At 39.3% G+C, this 12,917-nt stretch overlaps 1 protein-coding gene across 5 annotated transcripts in view; it reads right to left on the bottom strand.

Moving 5' to 3' along the window:
- The window catches only part of MARCHF8 (uncharacterized), a 35,295-nt gene that overhangs the window by 17,506 nt on the left and 4,872 nt on the right, over positions 1-12,917 (bottom strand). For all 5 annotated transcript variants that reach the window (XM_087721838.1, XM_087721839.1, XM_014054643.2 and 2 more), the window contains exons 3-6: positions 10,756-10,790; positions 8,935-9,762; positions 7,469-7,649; positions 3,274-3,421 (exon numbers count right to left, since the gene is read on the bottom strand). In XM_087721838.1, the coding sequence (XP_087577964.1) occupies positions 3,274-3,421; positions 7,469-7,649; positions 8,935-9,762; positions 10,756-10,790 (1,192 nt within the window). The remainder of the gene's footprint in view (positions 1-3,273; positions 3,422-7,468; positions 7,650-8,934; positions 9,763-10,755; positions 10,791-12,917) is intronic.

Raw genomic sequence — 12,917 nt, 5'->3', positions numbered from 1 at the left:
GGCTAGGTGGGAGGCACCAGGTGGACATAGCCAAGGTAGACTCATCACCCTGCCAGAACAAAAATTGTGTTGGCAAATAGGAAGCAGGGAACTGCAAAATTTTAAAGGCAAAGGATGGATCCCTCCCCACCCCAAATTTGGTAAAACACTCCTTTTTTTTCTGCTTCCCAGGAGAAGTTCCTCTGCTAAGTTTGGGAGCTGGATCACAACATGGAGTATATCACAATGATGAGTGTTAGATGTAACTTCTATATTTCTTTAGAGTTATAAATCCTCACAAAGTACATCAATTTGCAGAAAACTCACTGAATCAGAGAAGAGATTTAATAAAAGCCAGTATTTTTTTCCTAGTTCTTATTCCAGCCATTTATTTCTCTTGCTCGCTTCCACATGTAATGTTGTGAAAGTCACAGTATACCAGTTTGTTTTCTTTGATTTCCAGACTTTATTGATCTATGTCTTCCTCATCAGTGTTTCCTACAGTTAAGGCAAAATATCATAAACAATCCCAACTAAATGTAGTATCTTGATTTCCCTGTTTGTTAGTCTATCTGACCAAAAACTAGGCAAATGTCTCTTTTGTTTATAGATATGCACATCATTCCTTTGGACCTATCAGGCAAGAAAGCCTTATCTGGCCATCCTGCCACAATTACAAGAGCAGCATAAGAAAATAAATCATAAGAATATGAAAAACTACAGTGATAGCTCAAGCTTTGTCTTATCCTGCATTCTAAGACACTAGACAGTCACTGGTCTTAAATGGTATAGGGCACGAGTGTCAAATTTGATCGCATCATGTGACATCACATGACGTATCGTGGTTTTTTTTATCTTTGTGGGGCTGGCCTGCATGTAATGCATCTGGCCTGCTGGCTGCCAGTTTGACACTATAGAGTAGTATAGGATGATATAACCGATACTATAGGGCCGTGACGGTGAACCTAGGGCACGCATGCCACAGGTGGCACACCTAGCCCTCTAGCACGCAAGTCATCGCCCAGCTCAGCTCCAACACGCATGCGTGCACACCTCCACCAGCCAGATGATTTTCGGGTCTCTGTTGCGCATGCGGGAAACATGCACACATGCCCAGGGGGGTGGGGGTTGTGCATGCATGTGAGGGCGGCTTCAGGAAGGCCTGCTAGTCCCAAAATGGGCCGTGGCACAGAAGGCTTCAGGGAGGGCTGCTAGGCCCAAAACGCGGTATGGTGAGGGGTCCTGCGCATGCACAAGGGGCAGGGGAGCAGGGGGGTGTCATACACACATGTGCAGGGGGTGGGGTACATTGCATTATGGGTGTGGGTGTGTTATTTTGGCACGCGAAGACAAAATGGTTAGCCATCGCTGCTATAGGATCTCCTGCTGAAGCAGTGGTTTGGACTAGAAGACATCCAAGATCCCTTCCAGCTCTATTCTAACTGATTGATAAAGTGAGAACTTGATATCTATGAGAAGGCCATCCCATTTTGCCTCCCCAGTGACTGGATGGCTGAACGTTTACTAACAAATATAGATAAATAAAACCTAGCTTACATGAAGTTGACTAGCCCCTTTTAAGGCTGTTTGCGGATGACTTTTGCCACATTTTATGTTACCAGATTTCATTGTCTAACTATGCACAGTATGTAAAGAAGTACTTGAGCCCCTCCCTTCCCTGCCAAATTTAGCAGAGGAACCTCTTGCAGCTTCCATACTTCCTGTTTGCCAGCACATCTTCAGGTGATTTTTGTTCTGGGGGGGTGCTGAGTTGGCTCCACGTCTAGTTGCCTGAGGCGACTTGTTCTGAGTCCACCTGGCCACACCAACCTGAGAGTTCCCACCTGATCACACCCACATGGTTATGTCTGCCTGGCCATGCCCACCCAACTGCCCCAAGTCAGCCATCCCAAGTCAGCCGCGCCGAGCCAGCTGCACCTAATCCTTCACATCGACCTGGCCACACCCACCCATGCCCACCAGATGGCACTCAGATGGCCACGCCCAGTGGGAAGTCACCCCATTCCCCCCTGGAGATGGTTCTCAAGAATAGTCATCCATAGTCAGTTATCTTCAGAGTAGAGTACATGGTAACAGCCAAAATCTTTCACGGGATCTCTGCCAACCCCCCTTATTTTCTTTTGTTTACTTTTTATTTTTTCCTTTCCTTTCCATTTTTGCTTATTACTCCTTATAATAGTTAATCAGAAAAGAGAATGGGTATGTATAACATTTTCAGACTTTTTACATGATTTTTAACAATTTGAAAGTTCATTTCATATATAATGTTGAATATACAAAATGCAGATAATTTCATGCTTTGTTTCTGACTCTGAACCGCAGTGATCAAACAGTGAGTTTAAATCCAAGTGCCAATCTTATAAATAGGCAAAGTGGCCTACAGACTACATTAAATTGGACATCTCCAATTAAATTTTATCCAGGTATGAATGTTTTATCCCAACTATAGAAGCTGCAAAAAACAATTACCCTGCCTCATATTTTGGCACAGATTTTGCATATCTGATCAGAAAATCAGACTTAACTGCTGGATTCTTTTTGCAGTAAACATACACAAGTCCTGATAAATAATTAGGCCTTTAATTGCAACATGACTCAGAAAACGACCGTGCAGAGAACAAGAGCAGTGGGATCTTTTTATTATTTTGGGGGCACATGTGCTATAGCTCTAGCTTTTTCTCTTCTTCCCAATTATTAGTTGAGTGGGAAGTAAAAGGATCAGTCTGAATATGAGAGGAAGAATTAGCCTTTCTCACTGAGGAAGAGAATATACCATACCAAACCATACTACACCCTTCCTTAATCTAGCAAACATCAGACTTAGAGGACCCCAAATGCATAACTTTGTTTTATGTGACAAAATAGCTTGCAACTAATATTTTTGGTCAGTAGAACTGAAAGTATTGGTGAACATTTCTCTTATGATCTGATGTTCCTTAATCTGTCTTAATCTGCTCCAAAGATGAGTAAATTTAGTGTGTCCAAATTGCCATGGCAAAGTGGGAGAAGAGCAAGTCCTACTGTAGTTTGATAATTCACATTGAAAGTAATATTACTTCATTTCAAAACAAAAGAACCAAGTGGCAAAATAAAAATAGTAAGAGCAAGAAAAAAACAGGGATATATCATTTTCATTAAAGGAATACCATATAATCCACATAAACCAATTTTGATAAAACAAAGCATAACATATAAAAAATGTTTCCCTGATTTTGGGCAATTTGTCATGGCTCGAGCATTCCTTTTTGTTAAAAAGAAAATAAAGTAACATACCCATGGATTCTCCATGTTTAATTTCTTCAGCAGTCCGGTCTATGAGGACATAGAGTGACCACACCACACAAGTGATAGCAATGATATGGAAAGTTACAGAGCACATGATCTTTCTTTGCTCACTGCCTGTCATCTGCAGTTTCTCCCACTAAGAAGAAATCCAGAAAATAGAAATGTTCAATTCTGTTGTCAAAGAACAAGTGATACTTGCTGTCTAGTTAGAAACCTTTATTTTATTGAATTTGACCCTGATGACAGATGATCAAGCAAGCACACAGAGTTTACATATGGATATGATACACTGTTCTGTATTATATTAAGCCCTTTATCAACCAATGGCATCTGAGGGCACTCAGGTAGCATGCGTACTCTGTCATAATGCCTGCCCTTTGCGTTTCTTCACAGATTTAAAAGACGCCGATCCTGCTGTCTTTTAAATGTGCTTTGACGAGCTGGCTCTTTCCCCAGATTGTGGACTAAGATGGGATGGCAATTCCCTATGCAAGGTTGTTATAGTGGATGTTTTGTTCTACTGGGATGATCTTTTCTTTTCTATTGGTGTATGTTTTAAAGCTTTATTTTTAATTTATTCTATTACGCAAAGTCACCAATGATTTGTGGCAACTTTAGAAATGCAAATTAGAAATAAATAACAATCTAGGAATGCAGAATTCACATATTATGTGAAAAGCGAATTGTGTAAGTAAAAGTTATCTACTAATCATAGTTAATATTTATCTGCTAAGATTGAATAGAATAGAATGACAGAGTCAGAAGGGACCTTGGAGGTCTTCTAGTCCAACCCCCTGCCTAGGCAGGAAACCCTATACCGTTCCAGACAAATGGCTATCCAACATCTTCTTAAAGACTTCCAGTGTTGGGGCATTCACAACTTCTGGAGGCAAGCTGTTCCACTGATTAATTGTTCTGTCAGGAAATTTCTCCTCAGTTCTAAGTTGCTTCTCTCCTTGATTAGTTTCCACCCATTGCTTCTTGTTCTACCCTCAGGTGCCTTGGAGAATAGTTTGACTCTCTCTTCTTTGTGACAACCCGAGATATTGGAACACTGCTATCATGTCTTCCCTAGTCCTTCTTTTCATTAAACTAGACATACCCAGTTCCTGCAACCGTTCTTCATATGTTTTAGTCTCCAGTCCCCTAATCATCTTTGTTGCTCTTCTCTGCACTCTTTCTAGAGTCTCCACATCTTTTCTACATCGTGGCAACCAAAACTGAATGCAATATTCCAAGTGTGGCCTTACCAAGGCATTATAAAGTGGTATTAACACTTCACATGATCTTATCGCTCTGTTTATGCAGCCTAGAACTGTGTTGGCTTTTTTGGCAGCTGCTGCACACTGCTGGCTCATATTTAAATGGTTGTCCACTAGGACTCCAAGATCCCTCTCGCAGTTACTACTATTGAGGAAAGTACCACCTATACTGTACCTGTGTATTTTGTTTTTCTTGCCTAAATGTAGAACCTTACTCTTTTCACCATTGAATTTCATTTTATTAGATAGTACCCAATGTTCAAGTCTGTCAAGATCCTTCTGTATCTTAAGCCTGTCTTCTAGAGTGTTGGCTATTCCTGCCAGCTTGGTGTCATCTGCAAATTTGATGAGTTCCCCATTTATTCCCTCATCCAAATCATTGATGAAGATATTGAAGAGTACTGGGCCTAAAACAGAGCCTTGGGGTACTCCACTGTATACTTGTAGATGGACTACACGTTGACCTCCATGTAGATGGACTACACGAGTGTGGTTGGTCAGCCAGTTATGAATCCATCTGGTGGTGATGCTGTCCAACCCACATTCTTCTACTTTAACTAGTAGTAGGTTATGGTCTACCTTATCAAATGCCTTACTGAAGTCCAAGTAAGCTATATTGATGGCATTCCTCTGGTCCACTATTTTGTCACTTTGTCAAAGAATGCAATAAGATTAGTCTGGCATGATCTGTTTTTGACAAACCCTTGTTGGCTTTTGGCTATTACTTTGTTTACTTCTAGGTGTTCGCTAATTCATTGCTTGATTATCTTTTCCAGAATCTTTCCTAGTATTGAGGTCAGGCTGATTGGTCTATAGTTTCCTGGATCTATTTTTTTCCCCTTTTTTGAAGATGGGAACCTCATCAGCTCTTTTCCAGTCCTCTGGCAGTTCCTCATGCTCCAGGATCTCTGAAAGATATAGTTCAGTGATTTTGAGATCTGCCAATTCCTTTAGAACCCTGGGGTGTAATCAGTCCAGTCCTGGTGATTTGAACTCGTCTAGGTTAGACAGGTGCTCACTTACCATTTTCTTCCCTATTTCAATTTGTGTTCCTAAGCTGATTTTAGTGTTGTTGTTTTTGATAGGTTGGACTGTTTTATCCCTTTGTATAAAGACAGATGCAAAAAATGAGTTAAATTCTTCCTGTTGCTTGTCACCTTCTTGCCACTTTCTCCCAACAATGGACCAATTGTTTCCTTAACCTTTTTCTTGTTTTTAACATGTTGGAAGAAGCTTTTTTTGTTATTTTTTACTTTTGTGGCAAGCCTTTCTTCATTGTGAGCCTTAGATTTCCTTACTTCATCTTTACAGGCTATTTGCTGATATCCTGCCTTAGTTATGTTCCCCCCTTTCCACTTTTTATACTTCACGTTTTTGTCTTTTAGTTTGTCAGTTTGTTTCTTATCAATCATAGCCTTGGAAAAAGAAATTGTGAAAAAAATAACTTCATTCATATGCAGAGAAATGATGACATGTAGAAACGGTTTAGGAATTATCCTTTTTCATTCCTGCTTCATTCCTGAAATAAAAGATTTTCACTACAAGCAGACGCCTCTGACACTAAAAAAAAATCTTAGCTATTAAAACTGTAGGTTAACAACTACTGTAAAAAACAGTAGGTGCTCTCCAGTGGTGGGATTGAATTTTTTTTTACTACCGATTCTGTGGGCGTGGCTTGGTGGGCATGGCGTGGCTTGGTGGGTGTGGCAAGGGAAGGATACTATAAAATCTCCATTCCCTCCCGATCAGCTGGGACTCAGGAGGCAGAGAATAGATGGGGGTGGGCCCAGTCAGAGTTGGTATTTACTGGTTCTCCGAACTACTCAAAATTTCTGCTACCGGTTCTCCAGAACTGGTCAGAACTTACTGAATACCACCTCTGGTGCTTTCTCTGTTGCTCTAGCAAGATTATCTCTCAGATATTATCTATGCTAGGCAGAGGCTGGACCTGGTGCCCAAATAGCTCCTTCCAATTTACAAACTGTTGCAACTGTGATGTGGCCAGTCATAAAATAGCTAGGACGCAGACTGCCGGGGGCAATATGCTGACTCTGTAAAACTGTAAAGTACTGTGAAGTTGTGTATACCATATTTTTCGCCGTAAAAGACACACTTTTCCTTCACCCAAAAGTGGGTGGAAATGTCTGTGTGTCTTATACTCCAAATATTGGGGTTGGTGTGATGCCAATCAGCTGTTCTAGAATGGACGGCCGCGAAGGTGAATGGGCTGTGGCGAATAGGCCACAGCAAATGGACTGCACAGAATGGGCTGCAGTGAATGGGTGACAGAAAATGGGAGATGGCGAATTGGTGGCAGGAAATGGGCCATGGCGAATGGGCCGTGGTGAACAAGCAGGGGTGAATAACAGGCTGCAGCAAACGGGCCGCAACAGTGGTGAATGGGCCACACCAAATAAATCTGATGAATACTGAATGGATGCTGGGAGGCAGAGGCAGATTTATTCCCCTTGTTTTTCTCCCCAAAAGTTAGGTGGATCTTATAGTCTGGGATGTCTTAATAGTCCAAAAAATATGGTAAACCTAAGTGCTATTGCTATTTATCAGAGGCAATATATACAACTGCTCCCAAAACTCTGTTTACTTTTCCCACAGTCACTGTCACCTCAGCTTGCTTCTTTCTTCTGGGCAGATGGTCACCTTTCCAAATGAACAGATAATTATTATCTCTCATTTATGCTTTAAAAAAGAATATCCTTATGATTCAAAAGCATTAGTTTAACACAGAGATCCTCTTAATGTTCTACTTTGCTTCACAAAATACTGTTTTTTTTAATGTGAAGATTCACAACAGCGCCTTCTTCCATTGTAATCTAAATTTTAAATGTATAAACAGCAGTAATCTGTGCTAAAGAGGAAATTCATAATTATATTTCACTCTATAGTATCATTCCATGACCTACTTTTCTTAAAGGTTTCAATTTGGTGTCCATGATGAATTCATATTTGCAGAGTTCACAGCAACGGATGTCTGAGCTCTTGATCCACTGCTGCAGACAAGCTTGATGGACAAAATTAAGGCTTCCGGTGCAATGACAGGGAGTAATTAATGGGCTCTCATCATCTCCTTCACAATGGCATATCCTATGACAAGAACATAGCAATTTATTACGGGAAAGAAAAGACAACTATGGTCTAAACTAGAAAAATGTCTTGTTGAAAAAAGGCACAATATCAAAGAATAATAAATTATTTGAGATCATATGTGACCATATTTCAGAGTCTGAAATAACTACTCAATTAGGCTAAAGTAAAATGTTGATTCTTGCTTCTAATTATAAGAACAAAATAATCAAATAAAAATTTGTAAAAAAAGGAAAGGATAAAAAGGACATTGCTATTAACTTTTCAACAAGGCTAATAGGGCTTTACTTACTGCTGCGCTTCATCAACAATTATGTGCCTGACGTGGAAAATTGGTTATTTTAAAACACTATTATAATCTAAAATAACATGAAAATTGAATTTTCACATTTTTAAATGTTGATGGAAGGGAAATGTGCTTAAAATATTTTCCTTGGAATTTCTGGGATAACCATTTATAAACTTCCTGCCACAAAAGCAACTAGCAAGCAACAATCTCAGCTTGCTTTGCACAAAACTTTTCGCACAAAACTCTGGCACAGGTTTGGTATAGCCATGATTCCATACTGAACCACAAATCCCCAGGACCAAAAGTTTTAGAGGAAGTTAAATGTGTATTCAAAATTGTGGGATAGCACTTCTCACTATTATTATCAAATGTCCTGAATTACACAAGTAACATTGTAGAAAATTCAGTGAGACACATGACCTCTGAAAAATTGTGGGTACAAGGGAAGTCCTTTTATATCAGTGCCACTCTCTTTCTCAAGAGTCCCAGGATACTGGGAGATGATGGCATATGCAGACAAGCAGGGAACCTGTCCTGGCTGAGGATTAACCTGAAACAGGAGAGGCTATTTTTGGAAAAGAAAGAGATGTGCACAAAGGTGAAAAGGCAATTATGTACTGAAGAGTGCTTGGAAGCAGGGGAATTGAGATCTGTTTCAGGGGCAAGAAACTCAGTTGTTCCAAGATGTGAAGCACTATATATTTCTCAGAGATAGGTATTTTTAAAAAGTTTGCAGGAAGAAATAAAATACTTCTTTGCTTTTGATATCCTTTTTTCCTATACATACAATAAATGGAACATATGTAAGAAAATACATGATTAGCATGGCATCAGGACAAAAACTCAAAATGCATTGCACATTCAAAAAAGTTGACAAATTCAGAAGAAAATAAAGCTCAGTGTGAACTGAAGTGAATGGTTGAGAAAATGAAAAGAACAGAGCAAGTTACCATACACCTGGGAGGGGGCAGAGAAAGTGGTTTGGCATAAACCAACCTGCAGACATCTCCAGACACAGACACAGGGGAAAGTGGAGGGAAATTTTCTGACAATTGGGAAGGGCAGTCTAGATCACTATCCTTTTCAGTTGAGCAGAGTGGTGCCCGTAGTGCTGTACTGTTCAGCCTCATAGAATTGTCCTCAAAGACATCATCATCTCCCATATCATCTGAACAGAAACCTGTGCTCTCTAGCATACCAGTGGATGATTTCTCTGGCCGGAGACAGCTTGACTTGTTATCCAGTTCATGACTGCTTGATTTGGAACTATGAGAGAAAGAGAAAAGGTACTGCAACAAATCTTTATTCTGGGAGATTTCGTTGCTATACTTGTCCTCCAGGAGAGGAATACGTACAGCACTATGAGTATCAGTAGCCAGAGAAGTGTTTGAGTAATTGGTCGAGAGTGACCAGAAATATGAAAGTCTGCCATTGTTAACAGTGAAGGGCCTGAAGCTGAATGATTTCTCCTCCTTATGACATATGTTAAGTCTTAAACACTGCTCTTGCATTTGGGTAAGTCTGCCTTCTGAACATGTACGTTCCATGCAGCTAAATCTGTCAATTGTATTCGGAGCCTTCTGATCCATATCACTGAGAGACTTGGAGTATTTCAGAGCATGGCTGGATTTTTCATTGTTAGACTTGAGAGAATAGACACGTCCATGCCCATGGGAGTTTGCCTTGGAAGCCTGCACCATATTCTGACAGGTTACTGTCACAGTGGCCACTGGAGTCAGAGCATTCTGGCAGACAAGATTTTTCAAGATAACAGCAGATTGTACTGGACTGGGATGACAACATTCAAAACCCACTGCACTGGAACTGCATGCAAGAACAATGGAATAAAAGCACAAAAAAATTAAAAAGAGTACATACAATTTGTTGAAGAAATGACATTTTCAGCCAGTATGAGGAAGGCAAATTACAAACATAAAAAAGGCAGAATTAAATAGGCAAGTCAATATGGTGGCATAATCCATGTGTCACAATGGATTACATGCCAAGATCATTTAAACATATATATGCATGTACATACAGCATAGCATGGCTGGACAGGATTTGTTGAAGTCTGTCCTATGTGCTTTTTTCTAGGTATTATGGACACTTGAGAAAAAAGACATCTTATGAGAACCAGTTCTCACCACCATAGAATATGCTCCATGCACTTCTGCCCCATTCCACCTCTATATTGGAAATTGGCACAATGTACATTAAAGTAATGTATGTGTAATCATTTGGTTTATTTTTAATTCTTGTAATATCAAGTATTTCCTGACCAAAAACATCTTATATTTGTTGATTTTATGTATCCTTGTAGTGATGTGTAAAATAAGTACACTTGAAACATGTTTCAAGCTCCAAATGAGTTGTTCGAACTTTGTGAGAAATGTTCTATGATACTTCTCTCTATTTTGAGCTCAAAACACTATAGTTGGAACAGCTATTTAGAATCTAAAATGTTTTGTGGTGCAGTGATTCAAGTGCTGCACTCAGATTGTGAAGATCCACATTCTAGTCCACTGTGGAAGTTTCCTAGGTGATCCTAGGTCAGGCACTCTCTCTCAGCTCAACTCATCTTACAAAGCTATTGTTATGGGAAACACTAGGTATTGTACCAAAATATAACATTATGTTAACAACGATTTCTAATACATTTTAACATGGCAATTTGAAAACATAAGATAAGTGGCTACTTATTGCAATACCAACTGTTATTTGTCCTGCAAGATTTCCTAGATCATCAGCTGTAAGATAGCATAACTTCTGACATTGTGACTGTCATCAGTTTTAGTGCAATGACAATTAATACTTCACCTGCAAATGTCCTGATTGGTTGGTGTAGCAGATGCCTGAGAAAAGCCACAAAGAGCAGGAAAAGAGGTTGAAATAGCAGGCTACCAAAACAATTAAAAAATAATACATTTGTTTTTATCAGTTAAGTTGATTTCATACCAGGGAATCTGTAGTTAGCCCTCCCAGTTTCAATAAAAACAAGCTATTGCTCAAAACATTTAAACTGAGGATGCTTATTTTGAACAGAATTCTGCCTGGGAGGGAAAGCACTCCAATGACCTGCAGAGGAAACAATTGCAGTTTGTGTGGTTTCCGTAGGCAGTTTTTAAGTCCTGAAATGCCCCTTCTCCTGATGTTGCTGATCTGCTTAAGCTTCCATATAAATATCATTAACAAAATACATCTTTGATAAGGAAACTACTGGTACTTTTAACAACTTAAATCAATTTACACTTTGGACTCAAAGGGTAGATTAGTTCCTTTGGACTCAATAAATCTCTCATCTTATTTAAGAATTATATGAAATAATTAAGCAGGTTATCTAGGAACCAAAGCGTCATTTACAGGCAGATTTACCTCTCCACTTCAATGTACTTTAGTTGTATTTTTACATTTTTTAGTACTTGAGTTTTTAAAAACTATCATCTTAGAATACTTATTCAAGTTAAATGCCCTTGACTGTCTGCAACTTTTCTTTCTATTGCAACTATAAGCTACTACTTGTGACATATGTATAAGGAAAGAACTCAGGTGACCTCACCACAGTAGTGGCAAGAGCATCATTAGAATGGTACATAGCACAACAGAAATTGCAACCAGACTAAAATGAATTAGCCCCCCCATATACCTGTTTCTGAATGAAAACTGTCAGCAGCTAATTACCACTGCCTATACCTACATATAATCCCACCCCTCCCAATCAATCATGGATGGAAATACATGAATTGTTAATATACATTACTCAAAAACTGCTGTCTTACTGGCTCAAAAATGTCATGTTATGAATTTTTACACATTCTATATTATCTTTCCATTAAATTATCATTTACTTAATTACCACTGAGGCAAAAGTGATTGCTTTATGTCTGGGAGCAAGAACTGCCACTCCTTATAAATAACTGCTGTTTGGAATGGGAAGAAGACCTAGCAGAGTTATGAAAATTCCAACATTGGATTTCTGGACATGTGTTGATTCTAAATTGACCTCAATCCAATGAAGCAATGCAGTTGGTGACAAGAACACAGTAGAACCAGCAGAGGAGCAGAACCAGTCAAAAATAAAGAAGTCTATGTGAACAGAATATTAATATGTATATATGTGATATAAATATGTAAAAAATGGATATTTTTCAAGAATATTTTACAAGATAGCAAGTTAAACTTATAAAAGTTTCCTGAGCAATAGAAAAAAATGAAAAGAGGCCATGTGCAACCTCATCCAGACTAGACTACAGTCTCTATTTCTCTAGCCTTTGAGGTTTCAGCACACATCACCTGGATACTCAAGTAAAAATTGGTCATAAACTAAACAATAAGAGATAACGCAACTGCTAAAGGCACTTAATATTTCTTTTTTTTTCTGTTAGCAATCAATAAAATCACATAAAAGCTAATTCATTATCCTATACCATTTTTGTAGTCTACACAGCTTTGTAACTACTAAAAATTTAATATATCTAGTTTCTACCCCTCTATTCCCAAAAGAGCTCTTGCATACAAAAATACCATATTTTTTTGGAGTATAAAAATATATACGCACCTTTTCCCTCAAAAAAGAGGCTGAAAATCTGGGTGCGTCTTATATACTGAATACAGCATTTTTTGCCTCCTGAAACCCTACCCCCTTCACCAAAATGTCCGTGCATAGCCTTTAGGAAGCTTTCAGTGTGCTCCTGGGGGCTAGGGAGGGCAGAAACGAATGAAAAACAGACTGTTTTTTGCTCAATTTTGCCCCCCTCCCCAGCCCCAGGAGCACTCTATAAGCCTCCTAAAGGCTATGCATGCCTTTTTGTGACAAAAAACGGGCCCATTTTTGCAAAAACGGGCCATTTTTTTGCTCATTGGGGGGGCACCCCCCCCCCCCAGGAGCACTCTACAAGCCTCCTAAAGGCTATTCATGCCCGCTTTTTGTGGGGGGAAACGGGCGCATTTTCGTGCAAAACTGGCTGATTTTGGGAGGTCTG

Source organism: Thamnophis sirtalis, unplaced genomic scaffold (genome assembly GCF_051295495.1).
Source record: "Thamnophis sirtalis isolate CommonGarterSnake01/CBP01778 unplaced genomic scaffold, rThaSir2_p1.2 scaffold_8, whole genome shotgun sequence".
Taxonomy (NCBI): domain Eukaryota; kingdom Metazoa; phylum Chordata; class Lepidosauria; order Squamata; family Natricidae; genus Thamnophis; species Thamnophis sirtalis.
This window is presented reverse-complemented; position numbering and strand designations above follow the sequence as displayed.